Source organism: Amia ocellicauda, chromosome 18 (genome assembly GCF_036373705.1).
Source record: "Amia ocellicauda isolate fAmiCal2 chromosome 18, fAmiCal2.hap1, whole genome shotgun sequence".
NCBI classification, from domain to species: domain Eukaryota; kingdom Metazoa; phylum Chordata; class Actinopteri; order Amiiformes; family Amiidae; genus Amia; species Amia ocellicauda.
The window spans coordinates 6,368,523-6,393,991 of record NC_089867.1 but is presented as its reverse complement, the minus strand read 5'-3'; the positions used below and the strand labels follow the sequence as shown (position 1 = coordinate 6,393,991).

General features: G+C 39.1%; 1 protein-coding gene across 1 annotated transcript in view; it reads left to right on the top strand.

The window, feature by feature from the left end:
• The window catches only part of LOC136714084 (fer-1-like protein 4), a 37,451-nt gene extending 18,531 nt beyond the window's left edge, over window positions 1–18,920 (top strand). The window contains exons 17-31 of the mRNA XM_066691396.1: window positions 2,540–2,566; window positions 3,018–3,103; window positions 5,877–6,005; window positions 7,432–7,545; window positions 8,463–8,590; window positions 9,564–9,734; window positions 10,777–10,931; window positions 11,403–11,426; window positions 11,550–11,695; window positions 11,938–12,023; window positions 12,716–12,814; window positions 13,466–13,707; window positions 16,179–16,456; window positions 17,602–17,702; window positions 17,839–18,920. Coding sequence (XP_066547493.1) covers window positions 2,540–2,566; window positions 3,018–3,103; window positions 5,877–6,005; window positions 7,432–7,545; window positions 8,463–8,590; window positions 9,564–9,734; window positions 10,777–10,931; window positions 11,403–11,426; window positions 11,550–11,695; window positions 11,938–12,023; window positions 12,716–12,814; window positions 13,466–13,707; window positions 16,179–16,456; window positions 17,602–17,702; window positions 17,839–18,019 — 1,967 coding nt within the window. The 3' untranslated portion in view covers window positions 18,020–18,920. The remainder of the gene's footprint in view (window positions 1–2,539; window positions 2,567–3,017; window positions 3,104–5,876; window positions 6,006–7,431; window positions 7,546–8,462; window positions 8,591–9,563; window positions 9,735–10,776; window positions 10,932–11,402; window positions 11,427–11,549; window positions 11,696–11,937; window positions 12,024–12,715; window positions 12,815–13,465; window positions 13,708–16,178; window positions 16,457–17,601; window positions 17,703–17,838) is intronic.
• Window positions 18,921–25,469: the final 6,549 nt, after the last annotated feature.

Genomic DNA, 25,469 nt, shown 5'->3' with positions numbered 1-25,469 from the left:
TGGAGTGCACTAGTGTAGAGTCTATATTGGCTTTGCATCTACAAAGACCTGCACACCAGAGCCCAAACTTGGTTCTGAGTGAAGACTGATGCCTATAGACATTAGATAGTCTTTTTTATGTATTTAAAGTTCTACTATGAAGATATATAGTTAAAAATATATGTTAATAGAAATTCCAAATAAGCTTTGTATATATACAAGAGACCACTCCAAGTTCAGAAATCAATGTTAAGTGGTCTCTTATTTTTTTCCAGAGCTGTATATATATATATATATATATATATATATATATATATATATATATATATAGAGAGAGAGAGAGAGAGAGATAGATAGATAGATAGATAGATAGATAGATACAAAATCTACATATATAGATATATCTGTTTCATATATATATATATATATATATATATATATATATATATATATATATATATATATATTTCATAGGAAACCAGCTAATACTATTCTCTAATTACCTTGCAGTAGGTGAGGAAGATGATAATGGATGTTTCTTAGTAAGAAAGGTGAATAAATTGCTCCACCTCAAAAAGGGTACCAGTCCTCTAGTAAGTATTATTTAGGTCTGACATTCTACTGCTATGTACTGAAGGTAAGACCCTTTTTATTAATCAAAGATAAGCATCATTTATATTATTCACCATTATAGTGAATGTACTTTTGTAATCTAATAGTGTCCTTCCTTCAAGTAAAAAAAACACAAAACTGTCAGAATGAACCATAACCAACTTACTTTTTCTATGTGACCCCTCACCCCTTTCTCTCAGTCAACTTGATTTTCACTTCCCAGCCCCATAACTATTTCAAAAATGTTAATATTTCAATAAATATGATTTGGAGAGGAAGACCTCATCTGCAATTATTTCTGCACTATTGCTCCAGTTTGCACTCATTACACCACTACTATGCAGAATTAATGCCACACGTTCCTTTAGGACAACACCGAAAGAGTGATCATTAATCAGGAGAATGTGGTAAATGAGGAGGATGAAAATGCTCTGGACTGGTGGTCCAAATTTCACATCTCAAAGGTACAGGTGAGTATGTTTTCTTTCCGCTTTTTCCTCAATTAATTAACAACAGCACATTCTTATACAAACCAAAAGTTCAGAGAGTCTAAAGATGGCAAAAGTAAGCTAAATGAGCATCTAATAGTAAATGTAATGGGATTTCATACCCTGCTGCTATAATGTTCTTTTAACAATGATTCTTTTATAGTCTACTCATTACAGGATTACAAGGCCTCAGAATCAGTTTTGAAATAAATATGAATTAAAAACGTATTTAGCATTAATACTTCCACAACTTGGTGTATCCTGTAATTTCATGGCTTTAAAATAGGCTGTTCATTTGAAATGCATTGAATTTCTGGGTATACCCATTCCATCAGGTATGCCTCGGTAAGAGACAAATCAAATGTAGTCTGACCTTAATGTGAACATCTTTTACATTGGAAGACACAAGGTGAATTGAAAAGTGGCAATCAGTTTCGACAGTCTTTTATATTTGCCTGCTTTAAGGTTCTTATGTGTTAAAATGTGATTATTGTATATTCTGTGCTGAATATATATGTCTACCATGCCCATTGCTTTGTGGTCCAGTTGGAGCTCTCAGGAAGACACATTTAGACACATAGAACATTACTGAAATTACTATACTACAGTTCATGATTAAACAGGTTCTTTTGATTCATGGTACACTACCTACATCAGTCTCAACCTGCAGAGAAGCCATCCAGTTAATCTGCTACTCAGGCCCATTAGGGTTGGTTGGAACAGAAGCCAGAAGACACCTTAGAACTTGTTTGTGTGTTTGGACATGCTGAAGACCCCTTTTTCCTGATCTAGGAAGTATTTATATTTTAAAGGTAACAAAATAACATATATTGTTACACTTAATAAAGAAAGGCAGCAGGTAAAGGCAAGGTTTAGGCCTTTGAACTGTAACTGAAATGTTAATGTTAAACAATGGCTATGGAAATTATTTGAAGGTTATTGAGGCAGAGTAGTAATTTCTAATAAAAAGTAAGTAACGGGTGATATTGTATATTTTGTGCACTCTGGCTGTTGGCCAGGAACCTATAAGGAGAATGGGCTGTACTTTATATATTGGATGCACTTCAATAATACCAATTGGATTTCCTTTAATGACCATATCTCTCCTTGTTTGAATGTTTAATTATTTTCTATAGGTCCTTTAATGGCACCATATACGTCAAAGTAACTTGGATATTAGACAGTGCTATATTATCTTAACCTGCCTCCTGCCGTACTTTGAGATGGATATGGCAAGTCACATGAGAATTTCCACATTTAACAAAACCCACTAAACAGATAACACTGTATACAAAGCGGCAACTCATTTTCCTGGGCTCAGCATGAACTTCTTACTCGATTCTACTTGGATTTAAATTTAAATAGGACATTTTACATTGTCTAACTTATGATTATATATGATAATATATTCATATTCACCATTATTCTTGCTGTGTAGGTATCTGACCTTTATTCCGCAGGTGATGGGGAACACAGCAGACCAAAAGGTAAGAATTAACATGCTTTTCCTGTCTTATTTATCCAGTCATTAAGTTCTCTCTCATTTACAGAACAAAACACTTTTATCCATTTTGAAGACCTAACCACTGTCTTTGTTTTTATTTAATGATTCTATTGAATTATCTTGTTCTTTTTAAAATCTCATTATGTTGTAAGATCATTTGAAACTCAATATACTGGTTTAGACAATTTTATTGCAAAGGTTTATAAGTACAGGAATTCAAGATTCAAAATAAATAAATGTCAAATAAAAAAGCAGATCATAATACTGATTGTATAACTCATGTATATATTATGGGATTCACCAGTTGGATTGTAGAGTTTTAAAATTGTATAAGACTTAGCCACATAGATATATGTAATAACTGGAAAATATTATTCTACTTAAGTTTGCTTCAAACATAGTAAGTAACACAGTAAGACTTGTTTGTTTAACAGATGCGGAACATGAACTAGACGGCAAATCAAATCCTTCGGCTGCAAACCCACAGAAATCCCTGCCAAACACTATTGTCCCACTGAAGGTATAGTGTTTTTGATTTTGTTATATTATATGTTATGTTATATTTAACCAATATTCAGTAAATCTTGCCGTTTTTATATTCATGGTTTCTTGCAGCATATTTGTTGTATTACAGATGTCACACCAGTGCTGTCTTGACAACAATCAACAGACAGAATCGCAAGCATCAGTGTTGTCCACCATTGCCCGTCAAATTATTATTATTAAAATTCTGAAGGGTTTGAGGATGGACCATGCCATCTGAATTATTTTAAGCATAGCAAAAGATAAAAAGCCCTTGAAGTAGCAGATTGACCTGTTAAAGTATTAGTTTACTGAATGGGTATAGGATTGATTTGAAATATGTACTATGTAATTGCCTGTTTTTAAGATTTACATAAAAAGGAAAGAAACAGAAAAGGTAAAGGAGTGCACACTTATGAGGATGGAGTGTGTGAGGGTTAAATTCTCTCTCCGACACTGCAATCCTTGGCAGAACTCACTATTGTTCAGACTCAGTCCCTGCCACACAATAACCGAATGAGAAACAATAGAGCAGTACAGAAAATGGCCTGTCTAGGGTAATTCTCTATTTCTGATGCAGTACAGTATTAGTCCATACTGTTTCAAAGGCACTGACCGGTCAAAGAGTAATTGTTACCCATCTTTTTGGCAAAGTTGCTGCATCCGCTTCATTTGTTGTCACGTAGGTTGGTTGTGCGTCATCACAGTAAAAGCTGTGCAAGTGCATTTTCCATGAAACTAGGAAAGCGCCTTCTTCCACTGCTATTGTTAGGATACATTTAAACTCCCACCCTGACTGTAGCCTCGATTCCTCGGGCATACCTCTGCTGTGATTTTCTTAGGACCAGAATCATTTTGGAGGATCCACTCTTCGACAGTCACATCAGCAGCTTCAAATTGCCCTCTTTATTATTCCCTTCACATAGTGTAATAAGTACCATGTAAATTAAATACAAAGGTATCAGAGATTTTATAACAGTAGAATAATTTTGTCCAACACTGTAGAATTAGCTCAGGATGATGTCTTTATCTTGCTACTTTTAATATCAGTTTGATCAAATATTCAACATGATTAAATACCATGATTTTTAGCAACATATGGGTGAAGTACGTTATGTTCTCTCCCAACTTCTGCTGACCGAAAGTGAGTTGGACAATATTTCTTGAAGAACAAAGGGCATGATGTGATCTTTTTTTCCTTCTTTTTGTGCACAGGGAGAGAGGGAGAGAGGGAGAGAGGGAGGTGTATGAGGTGGGCAGTCAGTTGACTTTTAAGCTGAGTTGGAAATACAAATGAGCTTATTCAGAGCTCATTTTAGATCTCTCTTGCGGTTGGATTTTTCCCTTTGATGCTTTTGAGATTACTAATAAGGTGCCTTATTAATTATTCTTTGTAGCTCTAAGGTGGCAAGTGTGGTGCACTATGTATACAGATTAAAACTACAACAAATATCTCTTCCCTTCTCTTATATAATGATTCACCTGGGCTCTCATTATTTCAGATATTTTCCCTGCATAGATCTCAAAATATGAAAAATTAACTATTAAAGCTGTACCTGCCTAATTGTTTCTAATTGGAATAAATTGCCTGACATATTGTAAGCCCAAGCAGAAGCGTCAGTCCTAATTGTATTACAGGGCAAAGACATGCCTTTTAGTCCATTTTAAAATGCACAATGTTATCTTGTGAATGCACTGGAAAGAAGAAAAGAAGAGCATACAAATATTTTAATTCAGCAGAAAATTGAAAAATGGAGTTTAAACAGAATGAGAGTTATTTTTTGCATAACAATTGGAGAACTGAAGAACTGAAGTTGATAAAATCTGGTATTGTGAAGGCTTTCTTATTAAAGGCTCTGTTCATCTCTGTTCCATTTGCCTGCTTGCAGAAACGACTCCTTGTGAAAAGCTAGGGACAGAACTCAAAGTTAACTAGCTAAATGATCTGCTAAATTAGGAAAAGGCAAGGAAAATCTGGGTGATAACTTTAAGACTCCTATTTATTAGCAGTATTTGCCATGTCTTTTTAAAATATCATGCACTGCTTGGGATGCTGGCCATAAATGATACCTTACAAATCGAAGATGGTTGTTCTAATTTAAAGAAGTACATTCCAGCTTGACAAGTTTTATATCATTAGGGGGATGATTCACTGTCCCTGGGCGAGGTCCAGCAAAAGTCATGTGCAAAATTAAACTCAGGGATGGTTTTAAAGCCATACATCCCAGAGAGAGGTCAGAAGCTGAATGAAAGCAAAGGCCTTCATGGATTAACTATATAGGTTAACTTCCACATATTTGTCCAAGAGAATCATTACTCACCTGCAGGAATCTTCTAGGATGAAGCAGAAGTTGTTCTTGTATTCTGTAGGGGAAAATTACACTAGTGCTGATAAAGGTTGCAATCATTCATCACCCCACCGACAAGATTTAGCTCCTGCTGTCTCAGAGGCCATCTGCTGTTCTCTCACTCCCATATAATTGAAACTGTTTTGTTTTGTTCATAGCCCTGTATCTAATTTCAGATCTTGTGAGACAAAGGGTAAGGTCCTGTTTTGTTGAATGCAGTCAAGTGGAATCTGCATGTACTTCAATTAAAGTCTCTGCCTTTACCTTACTGTTCCTATAGTTTTACTGACAGTTTCATTCAATAAATTGGCCTAATCAACTGTGTCTTGTATCACTTTACTAGGTACAAAATGCTTTAAATCATTAAAAGATGACTGATCTTCTTCTTCTTTGATTGTAAATGCAAACTGTTTTCTTCTTCAGATCTTTTATAGTGAGCTGGAGAAGGAATTTGACAATTTTGAAGACTGGCTGCACATCTTCTCAATCTACAAGGGCAAAAGCAGGGATGAGTTTGAGGAGATGCAAGACAAAGCAGTTGGGAAGTTTAAAGTGAGCCTGCCTAGATCTGCTGCAGTCCAGATGGTTCTTTCATCAGTTGAAAAGGACCACTTCTAAACACCTAGCCTTTGAGAATGGAAACTAGAGCGAGCTGTATTTTTGGAGGGCATCTCTGAATACATTATCATTAATCAAGTGTTTAAAATGCATGATTTCATAGACTGTTTTCTCATTAGAGATTCCAATAATAGATCCATAATTCAGTTAAAGGTTTTTACACTTAGTAACTAACATAGATCTCAGTATTACAATTCTAACCTTTTAAAGGAGTTTTACCCACTTCTCCTGGACACTTTGTGTGTGATTATATCAGCTAAATCTCAATCATGATATGACGTGACATGAAATATGACTACTAGTTATGAGCATCAATGGAAACATTATGCTTCTCATTAAATCCACAAGTGAAAGCCTTCTGAGAGTAACACATTTTCATCTTTTTGATGATCTCTCTCCTGGACCTAGGGTGCATTAATTGTTTGTTTATTCACAAAAGTAATGTATACCCATGACTAAGCTTGTCAAGGATTATACATACTAGCTGATAATACACTTTACAAATACCTTGGCTTAGGATACCCTTATTTAGTCTATTGCTATTAGCTGTAAATTAATTGATAGCATTGGGTTTTGCATTTTGTTCTTCTCAGATGCATAAAAGCATGACATGTCTAAATAAATGTTCATCCTTATTTAACAAAGAAGGTTTAGTGCATGTGATACAGGTTTTTACAGTTGGAAAAGCATAAAAGGATGACATATGGAGAATTACCTTTGTCCAAACTAATTGGTGGGCTCATTAGGTTTATGAAATGTGTCTACAGGCTAAAACTACTAAATAAGTCATGAGTGAATTAACAGAGCAGGTAAACCGTAGGAGACCAGAATACAGCCTGATTTCCTTTCAGTGCCCCAGCTGGACCACAGCCCAGAGAATAGCAGGGTGCTTCAGTCCTGATAGCCTGGCTCCCAGCCACCACCAAAGCCTCCCTATTATATGAAGTTTATTATGCTCACGGGGGGCTTTGCTGATAACAGCAATCTCCCATGACTTGTTGCCTGTGCTGGATTTTCAGGCCCTGCTGTCAGAGATTGAGGGCTTAGTCAGCTCAGGTATCCAGTAATGTAGCAGAGAAACGTGGCAACTAAATTTGAATTGCTACTAGAGTACCAAGCATCTCAAAGATAGCAGAAGGTGTTCTTTGGGTTTCTGTTTAACAATTGGTAAACCTTTTTGTAAGAATTACAAAAAAAGGGAAGTTCCCTTTCACTTAAGACTTTGCAGATTTTGTGCTATTTTAGCTGACAGCTGAGGGCTTACATTTGAAATATCACAGGCATTTCCCTCTCACCCAATCGTTGTTATTTTTTGGCATGGTTTCATGAAAACGCTTTGAAATGTTAACCTGTTTCTTAGGGTTCCTTTTGTATCTACCTGGCGAGAGAGGCTCAGGCTAATACATTCAGGATCACTGAAGGAATTCCACCCAACTCTCCTATTCAAGTAGTTGTCAGAGTCTATGTAATACAGGTAAGAGAGAGATTCACACTGTAAAGTAGTATTTTATATGAGCTACATTTTTCAGTTGGTCTTGTTGCATATCCTCTGTGTTCTGTACAATGTTAATGGAGTCTTCCGGAATAAATAACCTCTGGAAAGAGTTGGGGGAACCATTACTCATCTGCAGAGAAAGGTATGGTGAAACTATTGTACTCTCCCCATAGAGTTCCTATCCTGGGAATAAGATTTAGGATGGAATTTCACAAGGCCCTTATTAGTATGACAAATGACAACCTTAGCAGAAGAAATGGCTCAGAAAAGTAGAGAGTGTTACGCTTCTGTGACGGTGTTATAGAGAAAGAAAAATATCAAAAATAGACATTAAAGGTGTCTTATCTTCACAGCTGGGATGACAACATTTTCAAATGTAATTTAATTTATTTGCTATAGCTTTTGTAATGCAATTTGATCATGTTTAATAAAGGCTTTCAATAGATAATAGCATTTGTATGACTTAAGCAACTCATCTACTTTTCAGGATGAAAAGGACAAGCTTGTGCCATCCCTTTCTTCTGTCAATTACTGATTTTAGGAGGACTGTTTTTCCCACAATTCTCACAATTGCACTTCAGCATGTAACTTAACTTTTGAGTGACCATTTCCCCAACCGTTGCCTGACATTTGAAACTTCTGCTTTTCTCCAAGGTTGTTTATAACATTTCTATATGTATTCACTTTAACCATCGGATTTCTGTGGATATAAGCCTAGTATATTGATATCTTCACCAAACCTGCCACAGTTGCGTTTGAAAAATCATTTAGATAAAGTCATTATCAGGTGAATCACGCATATTCCTGTATAATACAAGGTTACAAATGGCCTGTGTCAGCATGACAGCCACATTAGCCTTTTCAATTCATGTTTCTCTTCTTCATTAATACTCTAGGCCATGAACCTGACCCCAGCCGATTCAAATGGGAAAGCAGATCCCTACGTGACCGTTAAACTGGGGAAAGCAGAGCTGTCTTCCAAGGAGAGATACATACCAAAGCAACTGAACCCAATGTTTGGAGAGTAAGTGTCCTGCACCATTTTAGAAGTTCAGGAGAAATGCAGGATTTTAAACTGTAATGTTGATATAAATTAATGTATCGCTGTAAAACAATTTTCAGAACGCATATATTTTATCCCTCTGGTAAAAGTAAGAGCCTTACCCATGAATATTTTATGAGCTTGTATCTTCTATTTTATTTTTCCATTAAATGTGAAAATAACTGTGTACTGTAATTGCCTGTAAATCCTGCGGTGATACACCCAATTGTGCATTTCAGAGTTAATAGGGGTTTGTGACAAACGATGTCTTTCTGATCCATTTAATCTCATTTCAATTACTCAAATATTGATTTATGATCAGTCCCTTGCTGTGCAAAATGAGAATGTTTAGCAAAGTAAAGATGTCTTTTAAATAAGATGTTATTTTTAAAAATGTACTTTTCCATGCCTATAAGCAATGTAGTTGTTCCAGTGTCTCTAAAACCAGGAACAATACAAAGCCCCATTTACATGTAGAGATGTTTGATCACACTATTGATCTTTTGCTGTCCATTCAGTCTTCCCGTTTTTCAATTTATGCAACAAAGTGTAAAAATAAATCTGACAAGGTGAGGTTGTAAGGACATACAACAGTAAACCAATGACCCTCTCTCAATGCAGTGTATTGATTGACAAGGACATGAAAACCAGCTGTCACTAGACACAAGACGACGAGTAAATCACTTGTGTCATGTTTTGTACAGAATGAGGCCAAATGTTCAGGCTGTACGCAAACTTCTAAGCTCTTAAACTACACAAAATGCCTTGGCTTTGAAATCGTCCTCCAGACGTTGACTTCTCAGTTTTTATTTTCTCCTTCAGTGTTTTTATCCGGCATTTTAATTCCTTTGTGTGTGTGCATTATTTTTGGTTGCATCTCCTCTTTCTGTGTTTTAAATTAAGACCACGAGAGATGCTGTGTTTCCATAACCTTGACCTCAGTGTTTTTCGGCAGGTTCTTTGAATTCACAGCAGACTTCCCCACAGAGACGGAGCTCACAGTTCAAGTCCTGGACCATGATTTAGTGAGCAGCGACGACTTAATTGGAGAGACGAAGATTGACATTGAGAATCGCTTCTACAGCAGGCACTACGCATGCTGTGGACTGCAGCGTGTCTACTGCAGGTCAGTGTCCATCCTGGTTTGGTTCTCCTTTACTGCCCAAGAACAAGCTGAGTTTCTCCGCTACTGCTTTAATGTCAGCTAGCCACAGTCTCATCTAATTTCAATTTATTGCCATTATTTCAGGTATTTAGTTTTTCACAATCAAGGGGATGTAAAACAGTTCAGAAATTAAAATAACCAATTTAAACAGCAAAGTTAATGGTGTGAATCTTAGTAAATCACTATCCATTACACCCACAAATATAGTCATTCGCCTCTAAGTATAAAAAGTAAACATTATTATCAGTCCTCCATCAATAAACAGTGATTGCCTTTACCATGGACTGAAGATGTTCCTAATTGAAGCATGGCCCAGACTGTAGCATAGCTGTCTGTGATTTTCCTAGGGCAGTCCCATTAGTGGAACATTTTAATGGAGAAAGGTGTTCCTCTGTGTGAGCAATAAGCTCTATGCCTGCTCTGTGAGGTAACTATGGAAAACATGGAATGAATTTTGTCAAGGTTAAATATCTATTGGTTGAAGCACACCAGCAAAACTGAGTTGGTATGCAGCAAATTACCATCTCTGTAACAAAAACGTTGAGAAGAAACAAAAGTGGTTTAAGCAACATAACACATTTTCAGTTGGCAGACACTGATTGGTAATTTCAGTTTCATCTTGGACTGAAAACTACATCTCAAAAAGTGCAAATAAATGTAGACCTTCCCCAGCAACAATACAATACAGATTGATGGATATACAAGTAAACCACAATGTTTATGGATACTTTTATAATGGCAGACTATCAGAGCAATCAAGTAATCATAAAAAAAGTATCTAAAAAAATTATTGAACCACACATCGTATTTGCCACCTATATGAAATCTGTCCTTGTCAGACTCAGTGACAATCTGATAGTGATGAGCTCATCAATGTTCATTATTTTTATTTTATTTTAAGTGTCAGAAAATAAAACAAATAAATGGAAATCAATGTGCTGTCTATCTTCTGTGATTTATTATGTATTCATTTACAATATGCTACTTTTTCTTCCTTTCACAGTTCGGGGTATAACAAATGGAGAGATGCCAGGAAGCCCACTCAAATTCTCGCCAAGCTCTGCACAGAAAACCGTCTTCCCGACGCCATTTATGACACTTCAGCTCAAGAAGTGAAAATTGATATGAAAGTATTTCATATACCTGATGAAATTCTGCAGCTTGGTACTTTTTTTGATGCATTATGTGAAAATCTTTTGTCAGCATAGTGCCCTGATTATGTTTGTGCTGTAATATCCAGCTTCTTTATGATAACATTACCTGCAAGCTTTACATTTTTAGTGCAGGAGCTGAACCAGAATTATCTCAAGCTTTCTACTGATAGGTCATTCCACTCCATTTAAATGTCCCCTTCTGTTCCATTGTTTGACATCACATTCTGTAAAATTATGCAAATCAGTGTAGCTGTATCAGTTACCTCAGTATTGTGTGTTTTTAAGACCTGGGATTAGTGAAGCAATTCTGAAAGGAATAAAATAAAAGAGCTAACAGCTTAGCGGATATGGAGATGACGAGATGAGAAGAAAAGCACTGTGTATGTGAATTCAGTTATATGAGATGAATTCTGGGCCTAGTTCAGTTATTTCAGATGAACATGAATAATACTTATAATACGAATAATACGATGAACTCGAATACTGCTTAAGTGGAACAGTGCCAGTGAAGTACAGCGAATAGGTATTTGAGAGTCAGATGTGTGCTTTTTAATCAAGTTTCTTACAAACAATGAGTCCTCACGTATATCTCGTTGTTTCGGTTTATCCTCTGGCACGAAAGGAAAAACCGTAGAGGAACAACAAGAAATCATGGCCCTGTATGTTCTCCAGCAATGGGAGCTCATGCCTGGAGCTGGAGTGAAGCTCGTCCCGGAGCACGTGGAGGTTAGAGCACTATACAATGCTGACAAGCCCGGCCTGGAGCAGGTGAGGCCTACTGAGACATAGCCTAAACTTTGGTTTGTGGTTTTTTAGTGATTAGCAAATTTCATCATCATCATTATGGTTACTCAATCTGATTTCAGCAATGGTGTTTGTAGTTGTTCACTCCCAACACTGTATGTAACTTGCCAGTGCATAGATGTCTTCCAAAATTCTGTTCTCTCTTTTCTTCTATGATGTGCAATGAAAATATTCACAGTATTTAAAGTAATCCATCTCTCCTGAAGGGCAAAGTGCTAATGTGGGTAGACTTGTTCCCTAAAGAATTACCTGTACCACCACCAGTAAATGTGTCACCACGGAAACCAGAGAGGTGGGCATTTACTCTGTACTTCACTAAATTCACGAAGATGTAATTGAAGAAATATAAACATTCATTCACTTTTGCTGGCATGAAATAAATATGCAGACCACCTAAGGTTCGCAAATATATATCCACCACAGAATAAGTACAATATATAGCACTAGAAAGAATTTCAGAAAAACAAAAACATATACTGATGACTGAAACTGTGTGGACTATATCTATTGTTTGAACAGTGTTCTATTTTTGTACATGTGAACAACACTTCTGGATCAAACAAATAATGCAGTAATGAAAGTTGAGCATTACTTCACAGCTACTGATCATAGATGGCAAGAAAAGTGTGTGAAAAGCTGTCTAAATGGTGTCAGAAAATTCTAGACAGATGCCAGAATTTCCCTTTGAAAGTATTGTCAGCCCATCTGTAAGGCACAAAGGTTGCACCAGAAGGGAATTATGAAGTAGTTTGTAACTAAATTATTTGTTATCTTCACAGTTCAAACTTGATTTGCAAACATCATATCTTGACCTGTCTGCACTTTGCTCTCTTTATGTGCACACATCTTCCTTTTCTCTCTCTCTCTCTCTCTCTCTCTCTCTCTCTCTCTCTCTCTCTCTCTCTCTCTCTCTCTCTCTCTCTCTCTCTCTCTCTCTCTCTCTCTCTCTCTCTCTCTCTCTCTCTCTCTCTCTCTCTCTCACAGTTATGAACTTAGAGTCATTATCTGGAACACCGAAGATGTCATACTTGATGATGTGAATCCAGTCACAGGAACTAAATCCAGTGACATTTATGTCAAAGGGTAGGAAATGAAGAAACGACAGTATTGAATTTTAATAATGTCAGTGCTAGTCTGTATGGAGGGGAAAAATGTGCCTCATTGCATAATTCAGCAATTAAAATTATGTATAAAGGTTATATTCCACAATCCTCATTAGAGACAAATTATAATTTTACTTTTAAGGCCTCTAATTTACTTTTCAAAAGCTAGTTTTGCAAAGTTATAAAAAATAAAAAAATTAAATGTTATGAAGCAGAAATGTCTCAGCCTTCAAAGATCATATTGTTTTTGCATCCTGCTTATTTGTCAGTTGAATGTGCATTGTTTTTTTAAATGTCAGTGCTCCTTCTGAGAATCTCTGGGTGACTAGTGACATTACTATATATTATATAGTGCTCAAGTGATCAAACTTCTTGCTTTATGCTACTTATTCCATTATTTGGGCAACAATTATGTAAACACTAATGGGGAACACCTCCCCCCCGAAAAGGTATTTATTTAATACACCAACAAAGCCAAAAATAACTACATAAACTTGGTTTGTTATGTTTTGAGGTTTTCAGAGTTTCTGGAATCATGGATCAAGTGTCACCGATCCAAGGGGAGAGTGGCGGGTTTATTAAGTGAACTTACTGTAAGCGCTCCATTAGTCATTTGCTTTTGGAACCACAGGTGGATCAAAACCATGGACAAGAGCAAGCAGGAGACCGACGTCCACTTCAGCTCTTTCACCGGGGAAGGAAACTTCAACTGGAGGTTCATCTTCCGCTTTGACTACTTGTCCTCGGAAAAGAAGATTGTCTACCGGAGCAAGGAGTCGGTGTTCTCCCTGGAGGAAACAGAGTACCGTGTGGCTCCCATTCTCATCCTGCAGGTCTGGGACTATGACTTGATCTCCGCCAATGACTTCCTTGGTAAGCTGCAGACAAATGAAGCAGAGATGGTTTTTACTCTTGTTCAGAGTCTCTGTTCTTCAGACACTGTTACGCAGTAATTATTCCTCCCAGTCCCTGGTATTCCTTTGATTTTTATTCCAGCAGACCTCTCAGGTACTAAAGGAAACTACTTGTTTATTTAATTAGACTTTTAAAGTGGCTCCGAGATAACTCAGTGTCCAATGTTTGCACTAGCTGAAAACAATTAAGGTTTAATTGAATACATCATGGTTTTAATTAAGAGCTCATTTGGAAGAAAAGTCAAACGACACAGTGGCTTCTCAAGGGTTTGTTTTGCTTTTGCAATATTTATTTGTAAGATGAGTTGTGTTTTTTTGTTTAGTTTTTTTTCATACTTGAAATCTATGTATGTTCCCTATGTCTCCTTGCTCTAGGGTGACATTTTACAATTTCTGCAGAGTACATTGCTGAAATGTCACTGCTGAAACTTTACAGTGGTCAACAGACTCTGAAAGGCTATCAATTTCAATTCAGCATGGTTTCATGAATATGTTAATTACAGAATAACACTTTCAAATTGTGAGTACGTTCAGCTACAACTTAACGTGTTTTTGTGTGTGTAATGTGTTGTAGGTTTATGCAGTGGTTTCTTTGAAGTACTAATGAATATTTCGATCTACCTCTCAGACAAATTAAAGCATTAAGCACTCATAGTACATTCTCGGCAGGTGTTCATTTGACCCCAATTACTAACAGAAAGAGGAAGTACTTTGAAGCAGGGACTTATGTCTTCTGGGGGTTAGTCTGCAGCCACCAAACTCATTTCATTTGGGACGTGTCCCCTGGGCTCTATAAGCAAAGAGCTTGAAATCGCCTGCGAGTTAATCCACAGCGCCAATCAGTCTCTAAGATCTGATCCTTTCAGAGTAATAGAATTTGTCTGTAACCGCATATCTGGAAGACAATCATTACATATTAACACACTGCAAAAGCTACAGCAGTGATATGAATTTGTGCCAACTGTCTTGGTATCACTTGAATGCTGCCACCACCACCACCAAAGACATGCACATACTTTAAATTGCTCTGAAACAAGGAAAACAAAAACACATCTTAAGGAGTAAATATGTTAATGCTAAAAGGATTACATAAATGTTTAACAGGGTTTGTGGGAAAGTGTTGTAAAGAAGCTTGTTATTTTTGGACAAGGGTCTTAAATCTGGGCAACACCGATACATTTCCTCACATCACATCTTTGAATAAAACCTTGAGAAATGTCTGTAGAAGCACGTTTATCCAGATTAGGTAATTTGATTGGGAAAGAACAAACCAAACAAGAATAGCACACTCGAGTCACAGAGATGGCGCTCAAAAAGCTTATGGAAAAACTGGACATTGTAAATTGTCCCCAGAATAGAAATGAAGATACCCCCTCACCCCCCAAAAAAGAAGATAGTCAAGCATACACTATTGAGTAACTATATTTAAATAATAACAAATACATCAATAAGTGTGGAGGAGCCTCAGCTCAATACATAAATGACCCAGGAAATGCTCATTTCCATGAATGTTTCAAAATATTTTGTTGCCGATTTTTAATTAAATTGATGTTTGGTAGCCAGCGCCCCCCTGAGAGGGATTTTGTACTTTGGAGAGATGTGGAATTTAATTACCCAAAAGTTCAAAATAAACTCGCTGCCTGCTATTTTTAGTTCAGCATCTCACACCATAAAAAGATTGTTTCAATGTCTTCCGAATCTCAGGTTGCAACAGTAAGATTAGAACTGCAACCGCACATCCCAGAAATGTCAGTTCATCCCAGATTTTTTAATATATTTAGAATGACCGATTTATCTTTATCACTTGAATATAGTAGATAGATTTTGTTCTATCACATCTAACCAATTATAATTATGGAGGCTGTGTTGAAGAGCACAAGAATGAATTGAACAAAAATAAATCTTGTTGATTTTACTCTTCCATTTCTTACAGATTCAGTCATTCACTGCTTTAGAGTACTCAGGTTTGCAGAGACCTGTAAGTCAATAGCACAATGCGATAGATCACACAAGACAGAAGGATTTGTTTTGTAACCCAATACTTCTCACTTTCAGTTCAAATGGGCAGTAGTTTGACCCCTAGAGAGGACTGACATTGGCCCTGTGTGCTTAACATCCACTAAATCATATTTATCATCATCATTCGATGCTGTCCAGTGCAGTTAAAAAGAAAGAGGATTTCAGTGCGGCTGGAATTTCATCCACTAAACGTGGGCTGTCCCTGTACTGTAAATTCAAATAGTTGTCTTTAAATTTTAGATTCTCAAAATAGACCAAAATAGCTAGGTATAATAGATGGTCATTGCCATCCATTAATGAATCATTATTTGCCTTGTATAGCCAGATGTCTACTCTAATTTACCTGTGAATTACTCAGTAACCTTAGTTTGCATTATGGCAGAAAATATGCTTTTGTTTGTTTTCCAAAAGGTTCCATTGAAATCGACTTGACCCGGATGGTTACCGGCATCAAAACGGCAAAGCAGTGCTCTGTCAAGATGGCAGTAGAAGGCCTGTACCCGACTTCTTCCCTTTTCAAGAAGAGGAGAGAGAAAGGCTGGTGGCCCTTCACAAAGGTGGCTGAGCAGCAGGAGGAAAGAGAGGAACCACATGACAAAAAGACGAACAAGAAAAAGAAGAAAGAAAAGGAGAGGGAAACCGTGACCGTGAGGACTGGCAGCAGCAGTGCTCATGTCTTGGAGCTGACAGTAAGGAAATTCAATCATCTCTAACTCATTAGAACCGAACGTCCTGTAATTTAACAGCTCTTAAGGAACAGCAGGATAGTGTCTAATGTTTCCAGAGATGATCATTAGATGAGAAACATCCTAAAGCAGCAGGCCTTTCCTCAGACATCAATGCTGTTATTCAGACACTCCCAGTAAACGGGCTTCCTCTCTGAAAATGCGAAACACAATAGGAGTGTTTCAGTTCAGAAAGGCACTCTTTAGGATGTGTCCAATTTACGGAGAACAAGCAAACTTTCTTCAGCAAGTATAAAGCACCCAGTTGTATTTTAATCCCTGCATATTAGATTTAAGGAATAAACCTTGGTGTAGATTCTTTCAGGACTGTAGGATTTCACTTTTTGATGCATAGTGGTATGTATATGTATTTTCACAGAATAATTGTAAAAAAATCTTAAGTAATGAAACAATCAACATATATAGTAAGTTATTAATAAGTGCCTGAAGTCGAACTCCCCAAACCACCGAGAGACTGAGTTATCCCTGAAACAAGCCGACTGCCTATGGTAGTTTAGCCTCTCTAATCACTTTCCTAAGGCTGCCTCAAAAACACTTATCCAACTGTGCAGAAAGTCTGGACAGAGACCACAGTCAAATTTCAGGTCTCAAATGTCATGAGCTATTAATCCTCTTTTAAAATTGGACTGTCGGGGGGAGGGCACTTTTTTGGTATTACTTCCTAGTGTGCTATTTTAAGCTAGAGCAGGGGTTCATGGAAAATGAAATATATAAAAATAGCTCCCGAACAATAGAATTTATCATCGCTGAACCAGGTGTTCCAAAGGTTCTGATAATTGGGAACTCACATTGGAATTTATTTTTTTCAGGTTTTGATTTCCTTTACTTTACTTTTATTTCCTTTACTCCTGTGATGATCACTTCTGAAAGGCAGCTAAAGGCAGGGGTCCACAGGTGTAAATAGGTTAAGAACCCCTGAAAAAGATATAAATAAAGGAAGCAACATAAATATTCCAATCAGGCACTATTTGTGCTTTAAGGGGAAACAAGAATCCCACTCTGTATTTCGTCAAACAATCTGTGTCGTGGACCCTGCTGGGCTGTGCCGAGCAGACCCTTTCTTCAGTGCTGTGATTTCTGTTTTCCAGGGGAAGGTAGAAGTCGAGTTTGAGCTTCTGACTTCTGAGGAAGCAGAAAAAAAACCTGCAGGAGAAGGAAGAAAAGAGCCTCAGCCACTGCATAAGCCAAAGTAAGTTTCTGTGATTCTTTGCACATACCTTGTAGGAATCCAGAGTTGACTTCAGTCTCTTGTCCATCTGGTTATTGTCACTGCATACCGATGCTCTAAAGATCCATTAGGGTTAATTATTGATTTTTCTTCACAGCCGACCACACGTTTCAATGACGTGGATTACAAACCCCATCAAAACTCTCTGCTTTTACATCTGGAGGAACTACAAGTGTTATCTACTGTCCTCACTGGGAATGGTGGCATTAGCAAGCTTTCTGGTCATGCTGATATACACTTTTCCGGGTAGCATTACAAGCAAGATTTTAAACGGGTAGTCCCAGACGTTTTGGTAAGGGCATCCCATCCTATGGTTATTTAACACTAACACCTAAGAAGTGAACAATAAACCAAAAAAAAAAAAAAAGTGCTAACCTCTTGAGAGTTTCCAAACCACATTGAACCAGGTACAAAGTTCAAGTGCAGCATCTCTGTCAGCTCTCTTGAGGAACAGTTTTCGGCAACTGGATAAAAGCAAAATATCTTCACATCTCATGAATACTAGTACTGTTTTCACCTTCAGTTAACCCCAATGCCTGCTTCTATATATTTTCCAATAGCCTGCCCCACCCCCCTGGGCAACAAATGTTGTGAATAGTGAACATTTATCATCAGCATTATCTTAACATGTATTTGAAAACAAATGACTATGACTTTCCCACTACAGTTAAAACAAAACAACAACCTACATTTAGATTTTATTCTTTGTACTTGCTGTTATATACCATTCAAGTTGCTGTAAGGTTAATAAAAAGTACTCAAACATTTACATTTATTTACAAATGTGATCCTCTGTAAAGCAATTTAGTAATGAATCGGTTGTACTACATGCATTCTTGACTGCTTATTTGAAAGAAACAAAATGCTTTATTGATTTCACTTTCTTCCGTGACATTAAGCTATTAACATATAACACTGCTAGTTTGGTCTTCAGATGTCTTGAGGAACAACAAAGCCCTTACTTACTAGCAAATTACATTCTAAAACTTTGAAAATGTTCTGGAAAACAAAAATATTTTTTTTCTATTTTCTAGAACTGTATTTCACCAATTTTATACAAGAGATGCATGCAGGCAGCGGCATGTAACTGAACAAAGGTGGTGTCTTAAACCAGATAAAACCCCCATATTTTCCATTTGTATAGGTTTGTTAAATGGGGATCAAGAAAAAAATAAAACCAAGGCCAGAATAAATAAATGGCAGCATTTAACATATTTACAAAGCATCACTTTTGTTGCTAAAATACATTCTCCTGTAGTGGGTGAGTGTGCTGGTGGACTCTAAGGTCTCCTGATGTACTGAAGCCTCTCCCACACAGGGTGCAGCTATATTGTTTCTCTCCAGTGTGAGTGCGCTGGTGGACTTTAAGGGAATCTCCTGTACTGAAGCTCTTCCCACACAGGGTGCAGCTGTACGGTCTCTCTCCAGTGTGAATGCGCTGGTGGACTTTAAGGGAATCTCCTGTACTGAAGCTCTTCCCACACTGGGTGCAGTGGTGGCAGCCCCCAGTGTCTTGAGGGGGCGGGGCAGGTGAGGATGCACTGGGTGGGCAGGAGGGCCAAGGGTGCTGTTGTCTGCGCTGGGGTGGGAGGCTCTCTGCTGTGATAGAGCCAGACCTCAGCAGGGTGCAGGTACTCCTGCTGGTGACACCTCTTCATATGCCTCTGGAGGAAGAGCTGGGCAGTGAAGGACAGGGAGCACCGACTGCAGGGAAACACCTGAGATATCGGCACACTGTTGCCTGAGGAGAGAGAGAGGGCAGGGTGGCTTAATACCGTACAGACACACTGACTGACTGCACACTGCTGTACAGACACTGCACTGAGAGAGATGTGGGGGAGACAGTGAGCAAGAGAGTGACTAAGAGAGCAAGAGTGTAGGTAGAAGAGAGAAAGCAGAAACCTTCCAGACAGTGTGAGATAATTGAAAACAGAGAGAAGGAGGTAGAAAAGAGAGACGGGTCAACAAGAGCAACAGCTGTGAAAGACGCAAGTGAACATAGTGTCAAGTAGCTGTTGGTGAGAAGAGCGGAGTGGAGAGACAGAACGTGAGCGAAGAAAGGAGAATGAGAAAGTGAATTGAGAGAGAGAGACAGTGCTACAGTGTGCGAGAAGAACGTCTGGAAGAGAGTGAAGTGGAGGAGGGTGAATTGGCTTCTGTTCTCCTAGAGGTATTTCCAGGTCACAAGTCACAGAAATATATATAGAAAAGAGAGGATTATGAGAGGCAGAAACAGATAGGGAAGAAAAGAGAGTAAAGGAGGGAGTGGATACCTGAGGCTCAGCTCTTCTTTTGCCACAGGTAGTCCCAGGTGATGCCCATACCCCGTACCAGACAAGCAGCTCACACCCTGGGTCGATGGGCCGGAAAGACCGGTAATAAACCTGGCTGTGGTATTGGAAAGCCACTACGTTCTGCTGCTGCTCCTCCTCCTCGTTCCACACGCAGTTCACAAACCTGAGGGAGAAGGAGGGAGAGAAAGGGGGTGTGAGGAAAAAAGAGTGACAGTGAGAGAGTGGAAGGAAAAGTCACACTAGTTCTAAAACTATGGTTTTATGCGTCTTTATGTGTCGTTTTACAAAGCTGTAGTGTTGGGACAGTGCTTGTGTTCAGTAACCCTTGATATTTGCCAACGACAACACAAACTACTTTGTGCAGATTGTACTGGAATGAGAAAGTTACTGTTTACCTGAACACACATTACTCTTCGTTATAAGCCGATTCATACAAACTAGTGTAGGTGAGTAGCATGATTGAGTGATGCAAATGGACTTGATAATAGCAGCCATGGGGAAGACAAATCTGGGGATTGTGTAATTTTGCAGCTATCTAGGATGTTGACACTACACATCTGGACTAACTGGAGAGAGCTGACCTGCTGAAGTTTTCTATTGAATTAGTTGAAAACTAATTTCTATTGAAAACTTGCTTATATGATAGTCTTGGTCTGGCAGAGTGGTGTGTATCTCAGGGCCTCTGCACACTAGAGCTCTCTCTCAGACTGGGCACAGTGCGGTTTGTTTCATTTGGAGAGGAGTGAGAACAAAGTTTGACAGGCAAAAGAACCGAACTGAGACGACTTGGACTTGGATGGATTTAGAGTTCGTTGCCCTTGAAACACTTGCATGTGACACTGGAGAGTCTCGGGTCGCAAACAGGAAACGACGCACACATGTCACACAATGGAGATGCCATTTATGGTAGTTTTGCTGTACAGTACTTATGTAGTTGCTGCAATTAGGTGGTAAAAATGTCCAGGATGGTGTTTTGGGCTATGGAGGAAACCGAAGCACTGTGAGATATTTTGTCAGACGACAAAATTCAAAGCTGGAAAATGTAAACATCTTGTGTTTTATGAATAGAAACCGAACTGAGTGGACTTAATTACTGCAATATGAACACAAGTGAACTGAGTCCCAGGAAAACACAAAAACAAACCCCAGTTCTGTTCCAAATGTTCTACTTTGTACCCAAAGCAAGCATGAACAACTAGCACACTGACACAATGCTTCAAAGCAAGCAGACCAAAGTGAGCATGTTGGAAACTACCCCAGTGTGAATCCTTCCTTATGCTCTATAACACATAAAGATGCATAAAACTGTGATTTTAGAGCTGATGGGAGTTCTCCTGTAAACTGCCCACACTGTGCAGCTCTGACAGCTCTCCCCTCGCTCAACACAAGAAGCATGTGCTGCTACACTGACCCAATGCTGAGTCTTTATACATTGATGACACTGAACACAGGAGAGCGTCCTCCAGCACCCAGAGCTACAGGTCTCACCTCATCCAGCATCTCATCCTGGGCGTCGATGTAAATCACATCATTCTTCTCCCTGTGGATCTGTGGAAACACAGGATGCGGTTACCGGTCACTCGCTCCTCCAACAGTAAAAGCCTATTGTAGTCTGGTGCTCCAGTCACAGGGCACTCAGATCTGTTGAAAGACACAGCGTGTGATAGTCGTTTACCATTCACTGTGCGCTGATTCTTCTTGTTGAAATGTTTCAGGAATTGCAGATTGGTGTAAAAGCATGGAAGTATATTGGCCAGCATTATTATATGACAAACAGATTTAAATCAGTGATAGTATTTGTATTGCTTTCTACCAGTTCAACACACAACACAGAACAAGGTGGTGTAGCATATAGTTCCTGCTGTTCACAACTTCCCATGCTGACGTTTTACTATTATATAAACCTTTTCTGAATATGGAGTCTCCTCTAACTAGACACACTGAGGAATTTGAGGACTTGTGTTGTGGACAAAACGAACAGATAAGAACAGGTTTCAAATCATTTAAAACACTGTCATCACCTTTGTTTATCAGATAGAAAAGAGGGGGAGCTGTATTCATGCAGTGGTCATGTTGTGGTGCAGAGCTTGGTGGGGCACAAAATGGCCACCTAGAAGGGCACTGCATCCCCCACAAGCCCTAGGAGGTGAATAAGCACCTTGGTTGTTGGGGGAGTTGGAGCAGGAGAGAGTGTGAGAGTGTAAATGCCTGTGTGCGCACGCGTGTGTGTGTGTGTGTGTGTGTCTGTGTGTGTGACAAGACAACAGTAATTTACATTTTACCTGGACTGTGTCGTTGCTGGTGTCGTTGATTGTTCGTTTGAATTTGTGTTCCATGTCTATAGAGAAGGACTGAGAAGAAGTTCCTTCTAGAAGAAGTTCTAGGGTTTACCTTGGTTTTCTGTTTTGATTTCACCAGCTGAACACTGTATAATAAATATCAGCTCTTTCACTTCCCTGCCTGTGTGCTGTTCCTTCCTAGACCGGCCTCTATATTGAGCCTGGCTCACATAAAGTTAGTCCTTGTTAGCATTTTTCAAGTCGAAGTTTGACCAGTATTTTTAAAACTCTCCAAACTGAGTAATACGTCGTTTGAAAGCTTGTTTTCTAAAGCAAAACAGTCCATTGATGGTCATTTACTATGTAGATATCATGAATTGTTCTGAATGACAAATAATGTCCTTATGTAAAGTACATTGTAATTGCCTTAACCAATAACAGCCATTGTCTCAAAATGATGTTTCCCGTGTGCCAAGTCATTGTCCTCACCCTTCAATGCAGGTAGATCCTCATCATTTCACAAACTGGTTCTTAGGTCTTATACCCAGACATTTATAGAGGGTTTTTAGATATCAATTGTCATTCTGGTTATACGTTGAATTTTATCTGAAAATATGAGACAAAATGGGTCTGTCATATACAGTGAGGGAAAAAATATTTGATCCCCTGCTGATTTTGTACATTTGCCTACTGACAAAGAAATGATCAGTCTATAATTTTAATGGTAGGTGTATTTTAGCAGTGAGAGACAGAATAACAACAAAAAAATCCAGAAAAACGCTTTTCAAAAAAGTTATAAATTGATTTGCATGTTAATGAGGGAAATAAGTATTTGACCCCTTCGACTTAGTACTTGGTGGCAAAACCCTTGTTGGCAATCACAGAGGTCAGACGTTTCTTGTAGTTGGCCACCAGGTTTGCACACATCTCAGGAGGGATTTTGTCCCACTCCTCTTTGCAGATCCTCTCCAAGTCATTAAGGTTTCGAGGCTGACGTTTGGCAACTCGAACCTTCAGCTCCCTCCACAGATTTTCTATGGGATTAAGGTCTGGAGACTGGCTAGGCCACTCCAGGACCATAATGTGCCACTTCTTTGTTGCCTTGGCTGTGTGTTTTGGGTCATTGTCATGCTGGAATACCCATCCACGACCCATTTTCAATGCCCTGGCTGAGAGAAGGAGGTTCTCACCCAAGATTTGACGGTACATGGCCCTGTCCATCGTCCCTTTGATGCGGTGCAGTTGTCCTGTCCCCTTAGCAGAAAAACACCCCCAAAGCATCATGTTTCCACCTCCATGTTTGACAGTGGGGATGGTGTTCTTGGGATCATTCCTCCTCCTCCAAATACGGCGAGTTGAGTTGATGCCAAAGAGCTCGATTTTGGTCTCATCTGACCACAACACTTTCACCCAGTTCTCCTCTGAATCATTCAGATGTTCATTGGCAAACTTCAGATGGACCTGTACATGTGCTTTCTTGAGCAGGGGGACCTTGCAGGTGCTGCAGGACTTCAGTCCTTCATGGCATAGTGTGTTACCAATTGTTTTCTTGGTGACTATGGTCCCAGCTGCCTTGAGATCATTAACAAGATCCTCCCGTGTAGTTCTGGGCTGATTCCTCACCGTTCTCATGATCATTGAAACTCCACGAGGTGAGATCTTGCATGGAGCCCCAGACCGAGGGAAACTGACAGTTATTTTGTGTTTCTTCCATTTGAGAATAATCGCACCAACAGTTTGTCACCTTCTGACCAAGCTGCTTGGCGATGGTCTTGTAGCCCATTCCAGCCTTGTGTAGGTCTACAATCTTGTCCCTGACATCCTTGGACAGCTCTTTGGTCTTGGCCATGGTGGAGAGTTTGGAATCTGATTGATTGATTGCTTCTGTGGACAGGTGTCTTTTATACAGGTAACAAGCTGAGATTAGGAGCAATCCCTTTAAGAAAGTGCTCCTAATCTCAGCTCGTTACCTGTATAAAAGACACCTGGGAGCCAGAAATCTTGCTGATTGATAGGGGATCAAATACTTATTTCCCTCATTAACATGCAAATCAATTTATAACTTTTTTGAAATGCGTTTTTCTGGATTTTTTTGTTGTTATTCTGTCTCTCACTGCTAAAATACACCTACCATTAAAATTATAGACTGATCATTTCTTTGTCAGTGGGCAAACGTACAAAATCAGCAGGGGATCAAATACTTTTTTCCCTCACTGTATATGGCGTTTTCTTTTTTAATAAATCCATCAAAAAACAATATTTTGGTTAACTGTTCTGTAAAGGTCTGACCATTGGGCATGTTATCACGGTTAAACAAAAATCATCTGACAATTAATATGTTGAAACATTGATTTGTGTGCTATGCAAATCAGTGCATATTTAATGAGGGTCTGCCTCATTTGCGTATTGAAATAATAAAACACTTAAAAACAGAAATTAAGGAAAATATTGTATTCATGTATACTTTCAACCTGTTCAAGTTTAATTGTGATATGAGTAAAGAAAAAAAAAGCCAATTTGACTGTGGTCTGGCCTTAATTGCATAAATGTATGCAGTAACGGCCGGGTCGTGCAGAGGGGCGTTCCTCTATTGGCTCAGTGTCTCAACCTCACGCTAGCGAGAGCTACAGGGTACGAGTGAGTGCTATAGAGACCAAGCTGAGCTCCAAATGTTGGTGAGACTCACCACCCAAGAGGAGCCACTGGCAATGGCCTCCTCCTTGCTGACCACCTGGCCCTCATATGGCCCATAGTGCACCCCTCTGGGGATGAGGGCACCCTGGTTAAACACCCGCAGGCCCGCGCCAGGGATGCTGGACTCATGAACCCTCAGGCCTGGGGGCAGAGTGAGCCGAGCCCTGTTCTCGATGCCTAGCACGGCAGGGGTGTCAGCCAGGAAGACGGGCCGGCCGTGGACCTCGCACTCATCCAGGAAAAGGTACCTGCACTCCTCGCAGACTGGCAGAGACACAGGGATAGAGCATGGTCAGGCTAGGGACACGGGTCACAGGCCCTGCCATTCGGCCACTCCTCTGTGGGAGAGACGGACTGTAGAGCTCACAGCACAGCTGCTCTATCAGAGAGTCACTCACACAGGTAGTCGTCGTCTCTGGGCTCAGGCTCCTCTGTGTAGCTCAGCCGCTCCCTCCTGCGCA